Genomic DNA, 22640 nt, shown 5'->3' with positions numbered 1-22640 from the left:
CCAGGGCCTGGACTTGGTGTTCAGCCTGGTTTCGACGGAAAAGTGAGTTCTGCTTGCAAGCAGCTGACTTTGAGACCACAGGTCTCTGCCTTCTCCTCCCCATATGGCCTGTGTGTGCTCTTCCTCCCAGGCTGCCAAGATAGAGGCCTGCAGACAATCGGCAGGAAGCTGCCTCCTGTGCAAGATTTGGTCCTTTCAAAAGAGCTTCAGTTCTAGGAGACTTCAAGGATACGGCTGCTGAGGGAGAACAGGGGAAAATGAGATTCCTTCTCAAAAAATGCACACTGTCTCCTGCCCTGAGGATTCTAGAATGAGACAACTGGATTTTTCCTTAAGGCACTCACTAGGGTGGGGTAGGTTTGGTAGAGTTCTGAGTAAGAGAGAGAATTTGGAGAGAGAGGAATGTCGTTTGGCTGCGTCCAAGATCCAGGAAAGGGGCCGGCGCCACTGAAGAGCTCTTTAAAAGTACATATTGTGAGGCCATCTGTTATTTATCACAGACCGTAAAGGTATAACTCCGTGAGAACTGGGACGCCTTCTTGACTTCAGAAAATCCCCTTGCTACACTTTCTAGCCAAGTGTTGGCAACTCCAGCAATCACTGAAGTATGAGTTCTTCAGTAGCTCGTGGTTAAAAACAGTGTCTCACTTCCACCCATAATCCCACCTCCCAAGAGGAAAGAGTTAGTGTATGACTTGGGCTAAGAGACCGTGCCCGAGACCACCTCACCGAGGGCATTTTAGCCCAAGAGCTGGCACGGCCAGGAGCCCTTTGATGCTATGCTCCGAGTGAGCTGCCTGGGTCCTGGTCTCTTCCAGAGGGTGTGACTCACTTTTACAAGCAGAGCTGGCTGGCCTGAAAGTCTTTTCTTCTGCTCTTGTGGTGACTTGCTTCCCTGGTGATCAAAGCTGTGAACACATCTAATAAACAGCATATTTGCTAGGCTCTGGCTTAAAAAAGAGGAAGAGGAGCCCACGCTGAGATGTGCCATCTGAGTCGGAAGCCGGGTGGGGGACGGGGGTGGGGAGGGTGTGGTGGAGAGTGGTGCGCGGCGGCGAGCCCGGGGTCCTGCACCTGTGGGCACCCGCTTGTTCCCTGTGGGGCACACGCGCCCTCCTTCCTCTGAACTGGGCTCTGCTTCCTCCAGGCTGTCTTGGGGGTTCTTACTTCTCTCTCTGTCTGAGTTTGGAGACCGTGAAGCTGCACTCGGATCACATCGAGTCTGTCCCTTGATCCTCAGCCTCCGTCTCCCACCCTGGAGGGTCCTTGTGTCGATTAGCTGAGATCCGTGAAGCACCTCAGTCATGCGCACACTCGGGTACAGGAAGTGGTCCCAGCGGCTGCTGTTGTCAGCCTCCCGTGGTGTTTACAGTCCCTTGTACACGGGCACCTGTACATTTGACCGGACACGGATTGGGTTGGTCTTCAGGCTCTGAGCTGATGAAATTCTGGCTTTGACTAGACCAGCCTGACTTCAGATTATCGAGGCCGCTCAGAGCCTCCAGTGGGCGGTTAGACCATCTGCAGCTGAAGTGGCTCAGAAGCAGAGAGTAGGGGGGTGTCCCAAGCACTGGACCTGTCTTCCATTCTAGGCTTCTTTGCATGTTTACCTGCTGTGCTGAAGTTGTCCCCTGAGGAAGAGAAATGACTGGAAGCAGTTAATACTTTTCCAGCCGCTGCTGAGGAGGGACCCTGGACTGCCTTTGTTCGCGAGGCCTGGACCCTAGGCTGAGGGAGAGCAGTTCCCAGGCCTCGGCGGTCTCTGTCAGTACTTGGATCCTTTCTGGCGCCCACACTTCCTGGAAGCCGAGAGCCCATCCCTCAGCGGGTGGGGAGCGGGGCCTCTGAGGCGGGGCAGCAGGGACCACCTTGGTCCCCATCCCCGAGAGGCTGGGGTTGATCTGAGCTTGATTCTGAGCGTGTGGAGCAGAGTAGGCTCTGGCTTTCGTCCCCCGTGTGTATGAACGGACATGATCGACCTTCTTGTGGGAACAGGGCCCCGGACGCAGCCTGAGGGGCAGGAGCGGGGGGCAGGTCTGTCCCGGGGTGCTCGTCCCTGTGGCCAGTGAGTCCCTGGGGCCCTTTTGTTCCAAAGAAAAGGCGCTGCCCCGGGGGGTGAGAGTGACGACCTTCTCTTCTGTCCGCGCCCAGGAAGCCAGAAGTGCGCCTTCGGAGACGTGGGCGTCCTTCAGAGGTCTCTGAGGCCTCTTCCAAATCAGCCCCGTCTGCTGCCTCTGATGTCTTCCCTCCATTCCCTTGTGAAGTGTCCGAAGCCTGTAGGGGCACCCCTTTCTCCTGCCCTGAGGAGCCCGCTGGGTTGTTATGCAGGGTCCCCGGGTACCAAGGTGCTCCTGCTGGCAGCGGGAGCTGCCCTCCTCCCGAGCAGGCTCTGAGCGGCCCAAAGGGCCCTGCCTGTACCGGTTGTGTCTCCATCCCAGGGCCCCTCGCTGACCGCACTGAGGACTCTCCTGGCTCTCCCCCACGAGGCTGGGGGCTCTCTGGAGGGGAGGAGGGGGTCCTGCTCCTCAGCGTGTAGGTATGTGTGGAATGAGCAGGTGAGTGGCTGAAGGAGGAGGCCTGTGTGCCCGCCCCACACCCTCTGATGCACCCTGTCTCTCTGCGGTGATGGGAACGGAAGGCGGCATTCCAGGGGACCCTGTCCCTTCGCTTTCTTCCGTCTCTGCCAGCAAGCGACTCCGGCAGCGTCCCAAACCACGGGCGCTTGTGACTCCCAGCTCCTCTTGTTGTCTGCGAAGTAAAAAAAAAGGAACATGTGCTGGCTGACAAGTGAAAACGTGTTTCCTCTGGAAGCCCAGAGGGTGGCCTGACAAATCCTGCGTTCCTGTGGGCCCCTGAGCAGGGCCTGGGGCAGCCGGGGCAGTGGGCGGGGGCGCTGGCCACCTGTGGGTGCTCCCGTCCCCCACTGCTGACCCCTGCTCGGGCTGCTGGGTAGGCCACACAGAGCCGCACGGTAGCCTCTGCGGCCCTGGAGGAGCGTTGTTTAGTTCTGCGCTGGCACCAGTCCTAACATGCAAGTTCCTCTGAGGGGCCGAGGCTGCTCCACACAACTCCACCTAAAGGACAAAGGTGAGGGTGGACCCACTTCCGGGTGCAGCCGGGATCCCGACGGTGTGATGGGCTTTGGCCAGCTTGCTCTTGGCCTGGCATGGTGGCATGTTTGCTCTCCCTCTCTCTCCCTTCTGTCTTCTCTGGAAGGAACACACTCTGGAGAAGTGACTCACTTACGTCTCTGGAAGTCTCTGGAGTCTGTGGCTTTAAGAATCTCGGAGTCAATTCCAAATAAATAGTCAGTCATAGAAAAGAAATCCTTCCTTGGTACTTGGTGACGGGTTGCAGTTGCCTTGTCTGGGATGTGTACGTGCATATTCTGGGGGTAGGGGGCAGGGGATCAGGCCCCTGGGACTGGGTCTCCGCATCTGCCAAATGGTGCTGAGAACCTGTCCCTTCCAGAGTTAATGTGATGATCACCCGGCTTCCAGTAGGGTGTTTAAATGCACGAGCTGCTGATGTTGGGCTCCGGGGAGGGAAGCTGCTCTAAATCCCAGAGGGTCCCTTTTCATCTCATGGGATTCATCCGTTATTTGACCAGTTTTTTTATAATAGGAGTAGGTGTGGGGGAAACTGTTCAGCGCCCTCTCTGATAGGTCGCTGGCAGGAGACCCCCCAACCCCGAATGTCCTCCCCAGGCTATGTTCACATGCACAGGTTTACCTAGTGGAGGCTGTGGCTTCTGTTTAAATCCTGAAGGACCCTTAGTTACTGAATTCGCCTCTTTTTTCTGCCCCCCAAGTTGCTGGAAGTTGAGCCTCAGACAAATAAAACTAACAGCTCAGACGATGTCACCAAGAATCCAGTTCCTCTTCTCATCTCTGCTCTACTTTTTTTTTTTTTTGAATACAGCTTTTTAAAATTAAAGGGAAACACACATGTAGAAAAATACTCAAATCATAAGAGCCCTGGCTCAGTGAGTTATCTCCTCCATTTAAAAATTCTGCTGTGTTAAAACAGACTTCTCTGGTGGGCCAGGGGTTAAGACTTCACACTTCCAACACAGGGGGAATGGGTTTGATCCCTGGTTGGGGAAGTTGCACATCCCACGGCAGTAGGGGCATTTATTAATTTTGAAAAATCTGCTGTGTTTAAAAAATAGTAATTGCCCATTCAGAGTGGTGGCATTTATCTCAGAACATTTGGGTAACAGCAGATGACATTTATCTGATGTTTACTAGGTGTCAGGACTGTGCTAAGTGACCTTACATGGAGTATTTATCACATCCTCATAACAGCCCTAAGAGGTGAGACAAGGACTGTTATTCTCATCTTACAGATGAGAACAGTGAGGCCCCAGTGGGCAGCTTACTCACAGCTGCACACATTGAGGGGGTTTCACTTATGTCAGAGCTGCAGGTGGTGTGGGAGTGAGTTCACAGGGCTGCCCATGGCCATGTGGTGGTCCATGTCGCTCCTTTGCCCACATTGCAAAGCAGAGGACATGATGTGACTGCCACCGTGTATGTCTGTCCTTGCTCCCTGCCGCCGGAGATAATCAGCCTGCGTTGTTGGGAAGCTGCGATGGTCAGAAGTGTCTTCTGTTGAAAGTCTCCCTCCTCTGCCCCCCTCCTCTCACCCTGCACAGCGGGTTTCCACAGGCTCTCTGGCCCTGTGCCAGGTGGGGGCGCCAGTGAGATCTGCAGCCCCGCCATGTGGGCAGAGGGCCTCAGAGTCTGGAACACCCAGGCTGGGGGCGAGAGGTCCCCCCGCAGTCAGTCCAGCAGGTCCACCTCAGGGCACGTTTCGGAAGCCCTTGAATCCAGCCTGCCCAAGGTGCCTCCTGTCAGGAGGCCAGTGGACCAGCCCTCCTCGCAGAGACGGGGAGGGCTGGTCACTCCCAGGGCCTCGAGCTGCGGAGGGTGCTGGAAAACTGTCTGGTCCAGCCAGAGACCACGTTCTGAAGACTCAGTATGAAAGAAAGAGTAGAGTGTCTCGCCCAATAATTTTTATTTAGTTGTATATTGAAATTATAACATTGTGGATAATTTAATTTGAAACCACATGTGGCTCTTGTGTTTCTGTTGGAGAGTCTGTTGTCCTCTGGAGACCTCGAGGGGGAGAGCAAAACGTCTGGTTTTTCTCTCATATTTTCTCTGGAAGTAGCTTGAACTGCATTCTCTCAACCTGGGTGACCCAAGCCAAACCAGCACAGCAGAGAAAGTTCTTGGTCGTCTCTGACTCACCTGACACGAGTCAGTTGTGTCTGACTCGTGTGCTGGTGTTCCTCAATTACATTAAAAATCGGAATAAACCATCCCATTGACATCACTAATCAGATACTACTGTCTGGTGTTGGTTGAATGCAGTAGTTATTAGCTGTTGCAGAGCTCAGTCCTTGCTTCTTCTGTCTTTGTGTTCACTAACAGTCGTTTATTCACTTTCGCTGTGTGCCAGTCTTGGGGCTGAGTGCCAGGCTCCAAAGCGAGGAGGACTTAGCCTTCAGCCTCAGGGAAGCGCGCACCGGGTGCCCGTCCCGCCTCGTCCCTGCAGCCGTGGAGGGAGGCTGAGCCCCGTGCTTTTCACCCTCGCTGGCGCAGAGTGTTTGCGCCTTTTTCTTTGTATCCCTCCTGGTGTGTATGTCGTAGCATTGCTATATGCTTTTAATTTATTGTTTCCTGATAACCAGTGGGACTGAGCACCTTATCATCCACTTGTTGGTCATTTGAATTTCATCTCTTCTGAAGTATCTGTTCATTTCCAAATCTGTTTTTAATCCTGATGGTTACACAAGTAAAGCAAAACCGGTAGCTCTGTCGAATCTGCAGTGAAGCCTCAGGGGTGGCCCCCAGGCCTGACCTCCTGCCTGCACCCCTGGCCTCGCTCCGCGGCGTAGCCCCCGCAGGCCTGCGCCCAGCTCCGGGCGGCTGGGCAGTGTCTTGGCAGGTGTCCAGTGCTTGCGCCCCTTGGCCTGGCAGCGCCTTTTCTGGGGGCCGGTCTCAGGCAGGTGCTCAGCCGGCTGAGCGGGAGAGTGTTTATTCCTGTGCTGTCGTTGGAAGAGCAGGAGTTGGGAACCTTCAGTCAGGAGACCGTTTGACCGTGTTGTGGTTTGCCTTCCAGCAGGACATTATTCACGCTTTTACTGTGCTCACGTGGAAAAATGCCCGCAGCGTATCACCCAGCTAAAAAAGCCAGTCACAAGAATACTTCAGCTCTGTATGACAGAGATGGGGAGTTATGAGGGATTTTCACCTTCTGTGTTATATATTTTTGCAGTGCTCGGATTTTTATAATGAGGTTGTTTTAGTTTTGTCGCTGAAAAAAGGAAAAAGGAGATGCTTGCTACTTCCATTAGTACCCCCAGCAACATCATAGCTATCCGTTGACTTCCTAAACCAGGGGGTCATATGAACCGATTCTCATAAGAGCCTATGGTATTGCAGCACTCCAGAAATTATTTTCCCTGTGTCTGAACGTGAATAATCCTAAGAGAGGATCTTTTACTATGAAACTGCTGGAAGAAATAAAACATCAGGTTACTTTGCACCTGCTAGGCTGGGATTATTTTTAGCCTTTGCTTACTGCATGCTGGCAGAGCGTCGGCGGTGTTGTCACGTAACAGCAGCGGGTGCTGTGGATTGAGCGTCTGCTCTGTATCAGGTCCTCTGCTAAACGCGTGACGCAAGGATCACGCTTAACCCGCACAGCACCCCGGGCAGGTGGGGCCTGTGGTCATGCCGGCTCTACAGGCGAGGAGCCCTCAGCGCAGGGAGGCCGAGCGTGAGTTAAAGCCCCGGCTGCCTGACTCCAGAGCCCCGTCCTACCGGCCGTGCCCCTTTCCCGCTCACTCTCACATGTGTCTTTGCCTGTGCAGTCCGTCTGTACGATTCTAGATAAGCAGGCAGACCTCTGAAAAATGGGAAATCCTCACGTTTAAAATGGTTCTTCCTAATGTCCTCGTGTACTTCTGCCCTCTGATTGTCCTTTCAACCCATCTGGGAACCGGGGGTGTGGGTGCCCGAGCTCATGTGTGGGACGCACAGGGGTGCTCCCCGCTGCCCAGCTCTGCACCCTGCGCCATCGTGCAAGGGGGAGCCGCTGCCGTGTCTCTCAGGGTTGGCTGTATGACCTTGCAGCTGCCTCAAAGTGTCATCCACGCTGACCCTGACTTTGTGGTCCTGGGTGGACCCCGTGTGGTGCAGGTTAGACCTTGTGTGGTCCTCTGTGGTTGCCATGTAGACTCCCCCATCCAAGGCAGACTTAAGCCCTGACAGGGACGCTGCTAAGTTGGGATCCCAGCTGCTGCTACAGATGACGTCTGAAAGGCCACTGGGCAAGTGCATTTGTCAGCAACAAGCAGAGACGGCCGTTCAGCATGGCCGAGGGGCACATTGAAAGTTCAAGGATGATACAGTGACGCCTGGCAGACTGCTTGGAAGAAGCTGGTTTGGCTCTGGTGTGCGTTTGGGTTGGGATGTGATTCTCTGAACAGGCTCGTGCCCTCCAGCTTCTCTGCCTCCCTCTGGATGGAGAAGGGCGTCTGGCTCGCAGCCCGCCTGCAGCTCGTGGCAGCCCCTCAGGACAGCGCTGCTCTCGGTCACGTCACGCCGTCTCTGTGGAAATTGACTGTGAGGTCATGTAAGCATTCTTCCTCTGGAAGAAATGACTCACAGGTTGGTCATTGGGAGTTCCTGACCCTCCTTGGTGTACATGCCATACCGAGCAGTGGTTGGGCTTCCCCAGTGGCTTAGCGCCTGCAATGCAAGAGATGCAGGTTTGATCCCTGGGTCAGGAAGATCCCCTGGAGGAGGGAATGGCAACCCCCTCCAGTGTTCTTGCCGGGAAAATCCCATGGAGAGGAGCCTGGCGGGCTGCAGTCCATAGGGTTGCAAGAGTCGGACACGACTGAGCACACGCATACACGAGCGGTGGCTGAGGGTTTGTTTTCTTAAGTTCTGGCGGTGACCTTTGAGGTTGTTCCAGCCAATTTGATAGAGCACAGTAAGACACACCAGCAGGCGCCTCCACGTGCAGGAGGGCTTTTGTTTCTTCGGTTAGGCGTGCCCTGTCACAAGGCGCGCAGGTCTGGCCAGCCCAGGTCCTGGTGGGTGTGGCCCTGCGTGGGGGCTCGGCCGTGCTCGTGGGGCCGCAGAGAGGCCCAGACCCTCAAGAGGTCACTGGGCAGCAGCCCTCGGATGGATGTGGTGTGCACTCTAGTCCAGCGGCTCTTGTCACGGAGGCTCTCGCGTGTGTTCCAGGAGGCATGCACAAGAAAGGTCAGAGCAGTGCTGTTTATAGAAGCAGACACGCCAAAAATGACCCAGCGTTCACTGACGGGAGAGTGGATAAACGAAACCGGCGTTACAGAAGACGTGGAATTGCACAGGACTGAAAACGAAAGCACTTCTGTACACGTCACCTGGTTAAGTGTCAGACCTACCATTGAGGGAAAAAGCAGGAACAAAGGAGCTTTTACAGTATAACATCATTCAAGTTAGCGTCACAAACCTACTCATTAAACTCTACTCACAGATCTAAACTAGCGTAAAAAGTAAGGAGTGACGAGCACAAAATTCCGCACCACAGCTCCCCGCTGTCGGGCGGGAAGACACCATCATGACGGGGCCTGTGGGGGCGGTGGGGGGGTTGCCAGGGTTCTGCTTCTTGAGCCGAGCTGTCCAGTGGGGCGGCCGCCAGCCTCTCTTGGCTGTTTCTCTACATTCCAATAAAAACTCAGTTTCTTGGTCACACGAGGCACATTGCAAGTGCTTGGTAACCTCAAGTGGCTGTCGTGTTGGACGGTGTGGACATGCAACATGTCCGTCATTGCTCGAAGTTCCGTTTGGTGGGTGAGGTCACTGGATGCATAGATTTCATTCATTCTCTGTAAGTTGTATAGACTCATGTATGCAGTCTTTCAAAATTTTGTTTTAATTTCAGTGCTAGAAAATCTCTAAGCACACACATTTAGAAAATCTGAAGTGTAACTTCCCAAGTGAAAAGTCGGAGTGGTTGGTAAAGTTACCTGAAATTCTGCCGTCGTGTGACCATCTCTTTGGCACTGCCCCCCACCGGAGTTGAGTGACACACACAAGGGACGTGAGAAGGGGTCCGAAGTGTGTGTGCGGGTGCGCATGTGCACACACACGTCTGTGGGTGGTGTGTTGGCAGGGTTACCCTAACATAGCCGCCACCTCTGTGTGCCCCGACTCTGCCGTCCCTGGTCATCATGGTGCTTTATCTGCTGTCAGTTGCATAGTTTGAGTGACCTTCCAAAAATCCTGAAACGTGTGCTGAAGGCTTTGTTGCTAAGTTGTTGTTTCAAGGAAGAGACGACAAGCAGCCTCCAAGTCGAAGCCTGTCCTAGTTTGTGCTGCCCTTGATTTCCAAACTTGAGGAGGCTGGTTGTCATGACAAGGAACCTTTTCTCCCCACTTGATGTATTGCGTCTTGTGCTAAGCTGGCTGGCTGCGGCTGTTCAGTACTCCAAGGAGAGAGGTTTATTGGTAGATGCGCACTTTCTTTATGTGCCGATGTGGATCCCCAGCTGCCCCGGGACAGCCCAGAGCCTGTTGCCCTGTACTTCCTGGGCGGCTCTGGCTGCTCTCCAGTGAAGGTGGCCTTACCTGGGCCCTCGGTCATAATCGGGGCCTGGGGGGGCCTCCACACCCTGTTTGCCTACCCTGGTTCTGCCCTGGCCCTGATGGCACAGAGTGAAACTGGCCATCCCTCAGCCCCACGTCTACCCATGTGTAATAGCTATGCAGGGTAGCAGACTGTAGGAGGCGGAAGCTGGTTTGCCCAGTCTGTGTCTCTGAAGATCTTTGACCACCAAAGAAACCATGCATCCTGCCTATACTTCCCCATTTGCGTCTGCTTCTGTTGCCCTGCTTTCGGTCTTACTCACCAGGGTAGAAGTCACACCCTAGCATCTGACTTGGGAACCTGTCTGGAGAGGGATGTGCTGTGACCTTGGGGATGCTGAGGCCAGCGTTCTAAGGAGCAGGTGGGGGCAGCAAGCAGAGCAGCCTGAAAGAGGGGCAGAGACCAGCGGGCTCCAGCCGGGTTGAGACTTCCGCTCAGTACTAAAGGGAGAAGAGGGGGCATGTGTGAGGCCCGCCGTTCCCCGGGATCCTGAGTCACGCGTTCAGTGCTGCAGAGTGTCCCGGTCCGACCTGCAGCCAGTCCACATCACACAGTTAGGTTAGCTCCCAGCACTGAGCAGGTGCCACGTGCCCCGCATGTGGACGAGCGCCTTCCTGCGTTACTACAGCCAGTGTCTCATTTAACATACATCACATCAGACGTCTCAGGTAGAACAATGTTATCAGACAAAACTTGAGACTTAAGAGGTGCTGCTGAAGTCTGTTGACTGCAAACAGTCTGACAACAACTGCCCACCCTTTTAACTACCGTGTGAATTACCAGAGTTGTTGTAAAGAAGCAAGTATGAACTGTATGTGGGCCCCCCTGCCTGTGTGGGGAAGAGAAGGGGAGCTGGAGCAATCACACCATCTGCTGGCCTGCTGTGAATCCCAGGGCTGGCGCTGCCCGAGAGGGCTGGTACCGAGAGCCCCAGAGCTCTGTGTTGAGTGGCTCCAGCTGAGGAGAGAGGCGCGCCAGCCCTCTGGATTTGTGTCCGCGCTGGGCTCTAAGAAGAGCTTCTCGCAGCTCTGGCTGGCGGACAGACAGCTGCAAGGCTGGGTTTGGTTTGACTGCCCTTGTGAACGAAGGTCAGGCCTGGCTTCTCTCTCTGGTCCAGGGTGCAGGAGGCTCCTAGATAATAGCAAAGGGCGGATCGTGTGTCTGATCCTGCCTGCAGCCTGAAGGTCTTTGACAAGAGGGTTGAGCCTTGGCCCCTGATAAGCCACGTGCAGCACTAGTAGACACAGTGACACGCCTGTAATAGAGGTGCTATGTCATTTATTTGGAAGGGTTTTTTTTTTGTTTTTTGTTTTTTAGTACTAAATTGCTGAAAAAATTGAAAGGGAGTGTATTTTTTTATTTTTAAAATACACATACTTCTTTTTCCATTGCATAGAATCATGTTCTCCCTGTCAACCATTTTCAAGTATTTTCTGTGAATTTCTGACATTACCCAAAGAAGCAGTACTTTTCATGGGGTATTTTTCCTTTGGTTGATTTGTTCATTTGTTGAATTAATGTTTCCCGAGCATCTTCTCTGGGCCACATATGGTGTTAGCACCGGAGACGCAGTCTTGAGCAGGGCAGGTACAGTCTTCAGCGAGTGTGTTCTTGTTAGGAGATAAACACATAACTAATTTAATAAGATGGTTTCAAACCCTGGAAAGTGCTGTGGTAAATGAAGGAAGGCTGCTCGTTGAGTTGTTTGTTTTTTTTTTCCCAACAGTTTCATTGAGATAGAATTCACATACATAACTACACGACTCCTTTAAAGTGTAGAATTCAAAGTTTTTTTTTATAGTAATTCACTGGGTTGTGTAAGGATCACCAGATTCTAATTTTAGAACACTTCTCCCCCACCAGAAGAAACCTCTTAGTCACCAGCAGCCGCTCTCCATGCCTCTCCACCCCCTTTAGTCTTAGGCAACCTCTCATCTACTAATACTTTCTGTCTCTAGAGATTTGCCAGTTCTGGACATTGCAGATAAACAGAATTATACAATATATGGTCTTTTATGACTAGCTTCTTAGCATCATGTTTTTGAGATTCATCCATGGTGTAGCATATCAGTACGTCACTTAAACGTAGTTTTTGGCCAGTGTTTTATTTGTTTTGATGATTGTGAATGGAAGCTTCTTACATTCATTTTGAATGTTTCTTGCTATTGTGTAGAAATAGAAGTGATTCTTGTTTGTGACCTTGTTTATGATGTATATCATCTTGTATCCTGTGAACCTACTAAATTTGTTTGTTAGTACTAGTTCCTTAGTGGATTGCTTTAGATTTTTCATATACAAAATTATGTCATCTACAAACAGATTAGTTTTATATCTCCCTTTCCAATCTGGATGGCTTGTGTTGGAGTACAAAATTGAGTAACAGGGATCAAAATGGACACCCTCGTCTTGTTCCTGATTTTGTTGAGAAACCATGTTGTCTTTCACTGTGTCCGTGAGGGTTTTGAACACCTTAGTTCTACTTCAGTCTCCACTGCCAGCTCTGAGGCCTGACGCATGTCACTTGTTGCAGTTCCCTAACCAAACAGTGAGAAGGTCCACTCAGAAGGGCCTTCATTCCCAGTTCTCGTGTCCAGCCCGTCTGCGGTTCCACCGCAGTGTCCTTTCACCTTAGCCAGTTCCCTTGGACGTTGGTTAGATCATCGGGTGAACTCTATAGGGATGCATGGAAGTATTTGCGTATTCGTTTTCCACACCCATTTTGACTGCTTTCACCCTAACTTAGAAGGAAATTGCAAAAATTGAAAGGTGTAAGCAGAAGAGTTTGAATGGATCCATGTTTCCTTTTCTTTGTAACCTCAAACAGTGAAAGGGAAAGATTTGCCTGAGGACAACACTCATTTCCACAGAAGGTGAGTGAACCACGGCTTCTTCCCACTCTGCCTCTAACATTCAGTACCTCCTCTGTTTTCAGACTCTCAGCGTTCTCATCTCTCCTCCTTCACCATGAAGCTGAAGGACAAATTCCACTCGCCCAAAATCAAGAGAACGCCATCAAAGAAGGGAAAACCAGCCGAGGTGTCTGTGAAGATTCCAGAGAAGCCCATGAACAAAGTAAGCTGACTCCAGGTGTTTCTCCTGGCCATCACCTGCTTGGAGCAATATGTTTGTGCTGTTTCTAAGTTCATGCCCTGGGGACTGAGCTTTCAGTACAGAGCACCTTTCCTGTAGCGCTCCACGGTTCCAGGTGGGGCTTCCGTGTCCTTGTGAAATAGGAACCTTTAGGACGGTGAATGTTTCTCCCGTTAATCAGAGTCCAGCGTGGTTGGCTAGAATGGTTCTTTCCCAGATGTCCTCCTCTGGGCATTCAGCACAGCTCAGCGCATCAAGTTCACACCCAGGCTGCGGCCTCCATGCCCCTAGAGAGGCCCCTCTTGCCCCCCGACACACACATGTAGATTTGTGATGTCCAGAACATCCATCATTTGGTTCCAGGGCCCACGCTCTGAAACTTGCTAAACCCTTGAAACCCAGCTGAAGATGCCCTCAAACACCAGGAACCTCAGCAGGGCCAGTCAAGCCAGATGTGTTGCAACAGCTGTTGATTTTCATCAACCCCTTTCCTTCAACTTAAAACGGCCATTTCAAGCTCTGTAGGAATCCAGGTTTCCTCTCTTCCAGGAGGCAACAGACAGATTTCTACCAGAGGGCTACCCTATCCCCTTGGATCTGGAGCAGCAGGCAGTAGAGTTTATGTCCACCAGTGCTGTGGCTTCCAGGTCTCAAAGGCAGAAGGTCAGTGTGATGCTAAGAACAATTGGGTTTGCCTTGCCTTCTACTGCAGAATCCTGGCCCATGGTTTTGGGGATGGAAAAAAAAATTTCTGTTGCAATATCATTGTGTTCAGTTGGGTGGCAACTGTGGGCTTAATTGTTCAGGAAACAGTCCAAGGAGCCATGGATAAAAGTCAGAGTTTATCCAGGCCTCTGTGGTCTTTGGAGCAAGCCCAGTGCTCCACGGTCAAAGCTTGGGGATTCGGGGATTGGTTTGGGTGTGCTGCTTGGGTCCAACGGGTTCGGGGGGAACGAGTGAGTCTCATCTCTTAAGACCAGTTCTTTCCTTGAGCTGCTAAGATGCTCTGGACAGTTGAGGAAGGGCATGTAAAGTGTAAGGTCTCTTTAAATGTCTCGCGAGACTCCTAAGCGTGATGAGATAGCACAGAACCAGTGTCTCATAGCCAGGGACTCCTTTTGTACTGCTAACATTTACCAAGCGTTTTCTTAGCCCCATGCTCAGTACTTTTCACTCATTCCCTTACTTAATTCTCATTATAACCCTGGGAGGTGGCAACTTAAATCTTGCAGACAAGGAAACTAGGGCTGTGGAGCTACTAAACACTTGGGCAAAGCCATACAAAGAGCGGTGACCCAGAGATTGAAACCCAGGCCACCAGACATCAAGTCGAAATTCTGACGATGCTATGTTTACTCTTTATGAAAGTCAGTTTACTTTTTAATACCTCACAAACCTAATGCTAGCCCCTACACATAACTGAACATAAAAACAAAATTAAACTCAGCGAGGTGAAATAAAGACAAGCCTGTCAGAGAAGTAGATTCTCAATCCTTTAGTAACTGTCCACAGTGTAGAACTGTTGTCACAGCTCAGCTGTCAATTTAACGCCACTAGCAAACACTGCCCTGTTACATAAACACATAGTTGTTGAATTTTGCAGTGTACTTCCTCATGTTTTTGTGTTGACCAGCAGAATATCTTAAAATACTAGTTAAAAGTATGGAAAATAAAGGTTTTCGGTCCAGAGTCTTTTCACTGAATCATTTTTCCTGCCCCATCTGTTAACAAAAAGAGGCTAGAGAGCAAGAATGACGTGTACGTTGTTTACCAGACTGATCTGAATTCCAGATTGAAGAGAGGAATAAAGTGCAAGATTTGGTCTGTACCACAATTCTTTTCTTTTTTTTTTTTTTAATTACAATCTGTTTAGCAATCCCTTGGAGCTGGGTTTTATATAGAACACCAAGAGGAGTGTCAGTTGTCATCTGACACTGTCCAGGCAGCCCAGAGTAAAATGACGCATTGAGCACCGTGTTTTGCTAGTGAACTCTGATAGGAAACTCTTCCAGCCGCTCACTTCTTGGCGTTTCCCGCCCCCCTTTCCTCCTTATTCCAAGAGAAATGATAGAGGAAACTTGATGTTCAGGTACCCTTTCCTTAGTGGGGGTTCCTGCAGACTCCAGGGCAGAGCTGGCAGTGTCTGGAGACATTTCTGGTTGTCACAACCCGGAGACTGACGCAGGTGCGGCTGGCGGCCGGTGGGTAGAGGCCAGGGGTGCTGGTAGGTGTTGTACGACGCACAGGACAGCACCTCCCCCACCCCCCACCCCCCACAAGAATCGTCTGCCCTAAAATGCCCATGCCGTGGCTGAGAAACTGTTCTCTAGGAAGGAGCTGTATAGATCCTTGCCCAAGGAAGAGCATCACCCTGGTTCCTGGTCATCACCCTTTAAGAAGGGTGGCGTTACTGTGCCCTGTCACCTGCATGATCCAGAGTGAGTCCAAACCCACACGGAGGCCCACAGTCAGGACTGGAAGTGTTGGGGGTCTGCCTGCCAGGGTGTGAGCGCAGCTGACTCTGTCGGAGATATCTCACCATAGCCTGTCTTCTGCTGTCATCCTTAACTGTTACTTACTAACTCTCTCACAACTTAGTGTTTCTCTGTATAGTCTCATTGTTCCCAGGATGTTACCTGGGAAGCTGCAGCTCAGGTAGACAGGAATAGATTTGGATTCACCCACAGCTTACCTCGGGTCTCCCTTTGCCGGGCCTGTCCTGGGTGACATCACACACTGTCTTCCTTCTCACCTTGATCGTGCACACAAGCCTTCACTGTTCCTGGTATACAGAAAGTGTGGGCTCTGGGCCAAGTTTGCTTAATCAGAATCTGCCATTCCCTTAATTTTATGAAATGCTTCCACAAATATTTTGCCCCAGCACCCTCACAAACCTCCTTAGCCCACCCAGAGCAGGCGTTAGTATTCCCGTTTTGCACACGAGGAGCCTGAAGCCCAGTGGTGCCTTTGGATCGCGACCTGCCCCAGCACCGCTAGCCTCAGGTGGTTTCCAGGTCTGTCTGTGCCGTGGTGGCCCCTAACCCCTGATGCACGAGGAGATGTGCGGGTGGATGCCCCTGCCTCTCCAAGGCCCTGGCCTCAGGTTCCTGGTTCCTGGGGGTGCTTCTTCTGGGTGTCTCATTGTAGACTCTTGACTGCTGGCTGCGTTTTGTGAGAAGCCATAGTTTTAACAGCTGGAGGGCAGAGGGAATGCACAGCATTCAGAGCCCACTGAGTCAGGGAGTGGAATCTGCTGGAGCGTTAATGGATGAAACCCGACTCTGCGAGGTTGTCACGCCTCTGTTAGGAGCCCAGGGCAGCCCAGTTTGATCTCTCTGCAAATGACAGGAGAATTCTCTGTTGTGAAACGCCTGCCGCTTGGGAGGCCTCCCATCTTCAGGTCAGCCCCTTTCTCCCTAGGAAACCTGGGGACACATTTTCTTAAAACATTTCCAGCCTCCTCCCCCTGTTTCGTCATGCTGGCGCCTGAGCAGTCCTGAGGTGCTGAGAGGGCAGTGTTGTGGCCGTTGTCCTCTTGCCCAACCAGCCAGTGTGGTTTTACTCAGGTTTGATGTCTGCGCAGCACCATGATTCCTTCAGACTGAGGTTCCTCTGAGCCCCATGTAGGCCTAGCAAAGCAGAGCGCTCTTGCCTTGAGTTAGAGAAGCAGGTGCCTGACTCTTGGAAACGGACAGTAAATAAAGGTGTCAGTTGGTAAAAAGAGAAAAATAAAGTGAGGGCAGAGAGACCCATACTGGGAATGGGAGAATGATATTCTAGTGCTCTGCAGAACACCACTGGGGAAGTACACCCATTGAGAGGAACTAAATCAAGTCTCTGAAAGTTGTCCCACTAAAGGAACTAATTACTTCTTAACTCCATTTATATGGTTTTTCTTTGATATTCCCATGAAATCCACTATTTAAAAATTTAATTTAAAATGACATTCCTCATTATTTTAAAATAATGTTCGGAATCGTAATCACTTTATTATTTATCACTTTTTTATGTATTTGTATAGTTTTAAATCTCCTTTTTTAAGAAATTATCTTCTTGTTCTTGGTGGGTTTTGTTTATTTAGTCTCTGCAGCTCAAAGAGCCCATGGGTGGGAGTTTTCCTCACACATACTACCCTTAATTTGCCCTGGTCAAGTAATCGGTTCTACTTGAATGGATTATCCATTTTTGGATTTATCTATCTATCCCTGCCAGCCAGCTGGGACCTGGGTTGTTGACCTTAGGTTCACTGTAAGGAGTGTGTTTACCCACTGACAGTGGATTCAAGGTACTCCACAGTCAGAGAGGAAAGACTTGGGTGTGGGAATGTTAATGCTGGGAGGTACAGGGCTCTGTATTTTTATTTTCTTCCTTGGTGAGCTTTCCTCAGAAGCAGAGATACTCTGGATGCTGTTAGCAGTTGCAGCAGGAGCAATGCCTAAATGTCTGCTGTCTCTCCAGCTTCCTCACCCTTTAACCCCAGGGCTTCCAGGTCCTTTGGGAGAGCCATCTCATCTTATTGAGAGGGCACTGGGTCTGCAGGTCAAATGTGGGAATCTAGCAAGGAGCCCTAGAGAATGGGCTTTGAGCACTAATGCCTCTGGCCAGTCTCACACTGCCCTCAGGACCTTGGAAGTCCTGGGGTTTCCCAATTTGACTTCCTGGATAGACGTGCACAGTACCCTAGCATCCTACAGCCATCAGCAAATCAGTCCTCACTACACTTGCTGAGATGAGCGGTGATAGTTCAGTGTGGTGGAGGAGGAGACCCCAGGCGAGTCTGTCTCTGTCTAGGAAGGGACTTAGGAATACCTAAACTACTTTTCTCCATCCAGCCCCTTCTTCCGCCTCCAAGTCTGGCCTCTGTATCCTGATTGCAGTCCTTAGGGAAACAATTTGACTTAGTTTCTGCACCAAGAAGCCCTTTCCAGTGGCATCAATCTCAAAGTGATCTACAGGAAATGTTATTTATTTATTTTAAAATCACTCCCTTTAATCTCTCTCCTCCCTCCTTATGCTTAACATTTCCTTTCAGAACCTGAGCTGGCTGGAGGAGAAAGAGAAGGAAGTTGTCAGTGCCTTGCGCTACTTTAAGACCATTGTGGACAAAATGGCCATTGATAAGAAGGTCCTGGAGATGCTCCCGGGGTCTGCCAGCAAGGTGCTGGAGGCCATCTTACCCCTGGTGCAGAGCGACCCTCGGATTCAGCACAGGTGAGTTGGGCAACTGGCCGTGGAGGTATAGCGGCACCTTGGTTTGGGGGCCATTCACACCTGACGTTTCTACGAACAGTGAGGAGTACCAGGAGGAAAAGGAGCCCTCCCAGCCCCTGCCCCCAGACTTGCCACATGGTCTCCACTTGGTTTTCTCCCAAGGTTGAGGTCATTGTTACTCATGAGGCCTCGACACTGAAGAAGCTCACCACCACTGCTGGGGGGTAGCCGCTGGGTAAGCCTGTGGTTCTTTTTTCATACTAGCTGGCTCATTGGCAATCATCCCATTGATTTGGATACATTTTCCCCAGTTCCCTGTGTTAACCATAGTTTATTGTGACACCAAATCCTGCCAGTATCTAGCTGCTTAGAGACCTTGACCGCTTACATTATTAAGCCAAAAGAGGTAGAGAGGAATCCCAGTAGAGCATGGATTAGTGAAATGTTGAGTGGTATCAAGCCAGGTCCTCCCAGATGGCAGCTGGATTCATTGGAAGCCAGGTACGGGGATGGAGTCAGCCTCTGTTGGGTAAGCTTCTTTTTTTTGCTAGAGTTCATTTTCCTCTGAAAGGTTAGTCAGTGGCTTGCCTCTGTGTTTGTTGTTAACCACAGAAAGAAAAGCAGTATTGAATGTAATCTTCAGTGAGAGCCTCACAGGAGCTTTCTCACGAGAGGCTGTCAGATGCCTGCTGGCTTTGTTTTCCTTCCCTGGTACATGTTCGGGATAAACATCTCTCTGTTTCAGTTCCTCAGGATGGTTTAGTGTCCTTGTAGCCCCATGGGGCTAAGCTTTTATGAACCGCTTTCAGAACTTGGCAATGAAGTACATAGTTTTCTTCTTTGGGGAGATAAAGCAAACAGTATCTTCATTTCCAAGAAGCTACCTGCCCTGGGGTTTTTGCCAACCCCTGTAGGTTCTGCTGACCCCTGTAGATGGTGGTCTTCTGGCTGGAAGCTCACTGGAGCCAGTTGGTGGGGAAGAATGCAGCATTGATAGGGCTCTGCCCTGTTCTGTCTTCACTTTCCACAGCAGGCTGCCATCATGTACCCAAGCCTCTGGGGCAGCCAGTTGCTTCAGTGCCTTGTTCAGAGGCCCATGGAGGCCTCTGTGAGACAAGTGCTGTGCTTTCCCACGAGGTCCCAGTGCCCGGCTCGTGGACAGGCCTGGTGCGGCTCTCCTTGGAGGGAATGTGCCTGACAGTAAGCTCTTTTCAGGTGCATAGACGGCTTTCTATGAAATGCTCTGATAGACATCTCATGGGCTGGGCCCACGATGGGAGAGTTCGGATCTGGTTGAGAACACCAACTCCCCCAGTTTCTGACCAGGTGCCAATTTTATGGAGGGCGAGTTACAAGAGAGTCACACTTACTAAACTTCGTGGGGGAGGAGACGCTGGTGCTGGACCTGACGTCAAGGCAAGCGCTGGATGGGCTCTGGGGGCAGGAGAAGACGACCAGAGGCAGGCAGGTGTGTCCCGGGAGGGAAGAGACGTGCAGTCGTGTGAGCAGAGTGTGACCACGTGGGCACCGCCTGCTGGAGCCCCGTGCCCACCACCTCGTACGCCCCCCTCCCTGGGAGAGTCAGCACGGCCACCTTCGCTGAGTCCCGTGAGAGTGCTGGCCCCGCACTGCTGCCCAGCCTCACGTCCCCAAGTGTCAGCCAACGGCTCTGCTGGGGAAGCTACTTTCTAGACACACAAGCTCTGGAAGACTTGATCAAGTAATGTGACAGTGGTCTGGGGTGTTTTTTTGTCTGTGGGGAGGTTTTATAATTACTTAACATCTATAACGATTTCCTTGATGGGAAAAGAGAAATGCCTGGGTGTGGCCACAAGGAACAATGGTTTTTTCCCTTTTGTTTTTTCCTGGTAGTCCTTTGGTTAATACCATTTAAGGGATTTTTCCTCCTGAAATTTTTCGAAAGCCAATTGATATTTTTATTGCTCTCCCTGACATGATCAAAATACTCCCTCAAATGTTTCTGTTAGCTTACTTCCACCATCTCATTTCTCTTGGCACATTTGTTGGTTATGTGTATGTTAGTTGCTCAGTCGTGTCCCAATTCTTTGTGACCCTGTGGACAGGCTCCTCTGTCCATGGGATTCTCCAGGCAAGAATACTGGAGTGGGTTGCCATGCCCTCCTCCAGGGGGTCTTCCCAACCCAGGGATCGAACCTGCATTTCCTGCATTGGCAGGTGGATTCTTGACTGCTGAGCCACGCGGGAAGCCCGTTTGTTGGCTGGGAGGGTATTATCCTGCCTCCTCTGTGGGTGGGTTCCAGCAGGCAGATTGTTGGCTACCCTTCTCTCCTGTTCCCAGGGCAGTGGTGACGGGCCTGTGAACAAGCAGCTGGCTGCTCCTTGTGGGCAATGAACGGAGGTGTGAGAGCAGGATCCCTGCTCGCCCTCCATGTAGACGGCTGTGCTCTGTTTTGGAAGCAGATGAGCTGGTCCTCTGGACATCTTTATCGTACAGGACCCTCCTTCCTTTTTTAATGTCTTTCCTATGACATTAAGACACAGGACTGTTCTTCCTCCAAGCTAACCATGTGAAGGGTGGACACAATCACTGATATTTTTAGGTGCTCTCAGGAAAATGTTAACATCCAGTGCAGGTAGGAATTGAGCGTCACAGAAAAGTGACCCCTCCCACCTCTTTCATCTAATTACTGCCAGGTCCTTTGGTGGCATCCACTCAGGCCGGGGGTGAGAAGCCCGTCTTTGTTTAAAAAGGCCTCATCTGGCCTTGCCTGGAAGAAGGCAGAACTGCTAGGAGCACCTTCCCTTTCAGGACCACGTCACCTATCCAGGACCCAGGAAAGTCTAAAAGTTTTGTTTTATTCTCCTGGTCATCCTTCCTAAGAGAATAGGCGTGACATTGAATACTCTGCATTTACATCATCCTCTAAAGCAACCAAACCCTGGCTTTCTTGTGGTTTCTTTCTTACATTTTTCTTCTTTGTAATGGGACTTGAGGAGTTTGCTTTCAGTCTTTCTGACTCTTCTTTTCTCCCTGTTGGAACACTCACAGGGTAGAGTGAACAGCAGAGTAGAGACCAGTCTCCTGGAAATTCTCTTCTTCCTTATCTGATTCTGAAGAGCTTCTTGTTGGAGCATTGTTTTGTTCAGGTGTTTTTTTTTAATGGCTATATTTTTAGAACCTGTTTTAATCATCTTACAATATTATGTATTTTTCTTACAATTATATCTATGGAGAAAAAGCATATCTTTGGCTGCTTAATATCAGCTTCTTCTTCTTTTTTAATGGAGGAGATAGCAGCCCGCAAGTTTTCTACACTTTTGCTCTTCTTCTATTGTAATGCATAATATTCAAAATAGAAAAATAATTCTTTCCATAAATCCCCAGAATAATCATCTTTAGTTATTTTAAAAATATGTGTGAGGTATAAAACATCTTCATTTTGGCCTCTACTCTGCAACTGTTAGGGCCTCCAAAAGTACTTGGGGCTTGTTTTGTGTTGTTGCAAAGTCGATGCCTCTCCCACCACCACAGGTCACCTCGCCTCTGCCTTATCCTTCTTAAAATACCCTTCACTAGTGCATTCCTCTGACTTCTCAACCATGGTTTATTGCAGGGGATGACAAAGCCAAGCCAATGTTAGGAGGAATTCTAGTAAATTTCAGGTCTCTTTGAACTCATATTTAAAGGTTATTCCTTGGGACTTCCCTCGTTGGAAGTGGTGGTCCAGTGGTTAAGACTTTACTCTTCTACTACAGGGGGCACGGGTTCAATCCCTGGTCTTGGAACTAAGATTAAAGAAAAATTTTTTAATCAAAGTAAAAGCTGTTCTCTAAAAGACCCTGCCCGCTAAAATCCCACAAACCTATTGGCTCCTCATGACACATATGAGTTTTTACTTTCTTAACTCCAAAAACATTTTATATTGGTGTATACCTGACTATTTGTGATAGTTTCAGATGAATAAGGAAGGGACTCAGCCATGCATATACATGTATGCATTCTTCCCCAAACTCCCCTCCCATCAAGGCTGAAGCTTAGGTTCTTGCTGTGTCATTACAGAAAGAATTCAGTGAGAGACAAAGTGATAGGTGAAGTGAAGTTGCTCAGTCGTGTCCGACTCTTTGTGATCCCATGAACTGTAGGCTACCAGGCTCCTCCGTCCATGGAATTTTCCAGGCAAGAGTACAGGAGTGGGTTGCTATTTCCTTCTCCAGGGGCTCTTTCCGACCCAGGGATCAACCCAGGTCTCCCGCATTGCAGGCAGACACTTTACCATCTGAGCTACCAGGGAAGCCCAAGTGATAGGTAAGAGGTGGATTTATTTAGAGAGAAACTCACTCCATAGAGTGTGGGCCATCTCGGAAGGTGAGAGCAACCTGTGAGTTTTTATCTAATTCAGAATAAGAAGTGTACAACACTCTGACCTAGTTGGAGGAGAGGAAGGTGGGCCATTCCTTGAGAGATGTTATCAGAATCTCATGGAGGATGTGAAGTTTGAAAAAGCACATAAATTCTCGTGGTGGAATTTTTATACATTTTAGTTGAGAAATGAAAAAAAAAAAACTTAGGCCAGAATATAAAGCTCCACAAAATCTTCATGGGATGTATGAAATAGGTTCAGGGAGGGAAAGTGTATTTATTAAAAGGAGGTGCAGATTTTATAGAAAGGACTGAGAAATCTGAGTCACTGAGAAACTAGGTC

At 50.3% G+C, this 22640-nt stretch overlaps 1 protein-coding gene across 16 annotated transcripts in view; it reads left to right on the top strand.

Moving 5' to 3' along the window:
• Nucleotides 1–22640, top strand: part of RAPGEF1 (Rap guanine nucleotide exchange factor 1) — a 134554-nt gene that overhangs the window by 56254 nt on the left and 55660 nt on the right. For 10 of the 16 annotated variants that reach the window (XM_043469903.1, XM_043469896.1, XM_043469910.1 and 7 more), the window contains exons 2-4: nucleotides 12587–12726; nucleotides 13294–13407; nucleotides 17777–17955. In XM_043469903.1, the coding sequence (XP_043325838.1) occupies nucleotides 12587–12726; nucleotides 13294–13407; nucleotides 17777–17955 (433 nt within the window). Of the gene's footprint in view, nucleotides 1–6651; nucleotides 6790–12586; nucleotides 12727–13293; nucleotides 13408–17776; nucleotides 17956–22640 lie in introns of those variants that run through there. The other 6 variants (XM_043469905.1, XM_043469911.1, XM_043469900.1 and 3 more) reach the window with 2 other exon arrangements.

Source organism: Cervus canadensis, chromosome 5 (genome assembly GCF_019320065.1).
Source record: "Cervus canadensis isolate Bull #8, Minnesota chromosome 5, ASM1932006v1, whole genome shotgun sequence".
Lineage (NCBI taxonomy): Eukaryota > Metazoa > Chordata > Mammalia > Artiodactyla > Cervidae > Cervus > Cervus canadensis.
This window is presented reverse-complemented; position numbering and strand designations above follow the sequence as displayed.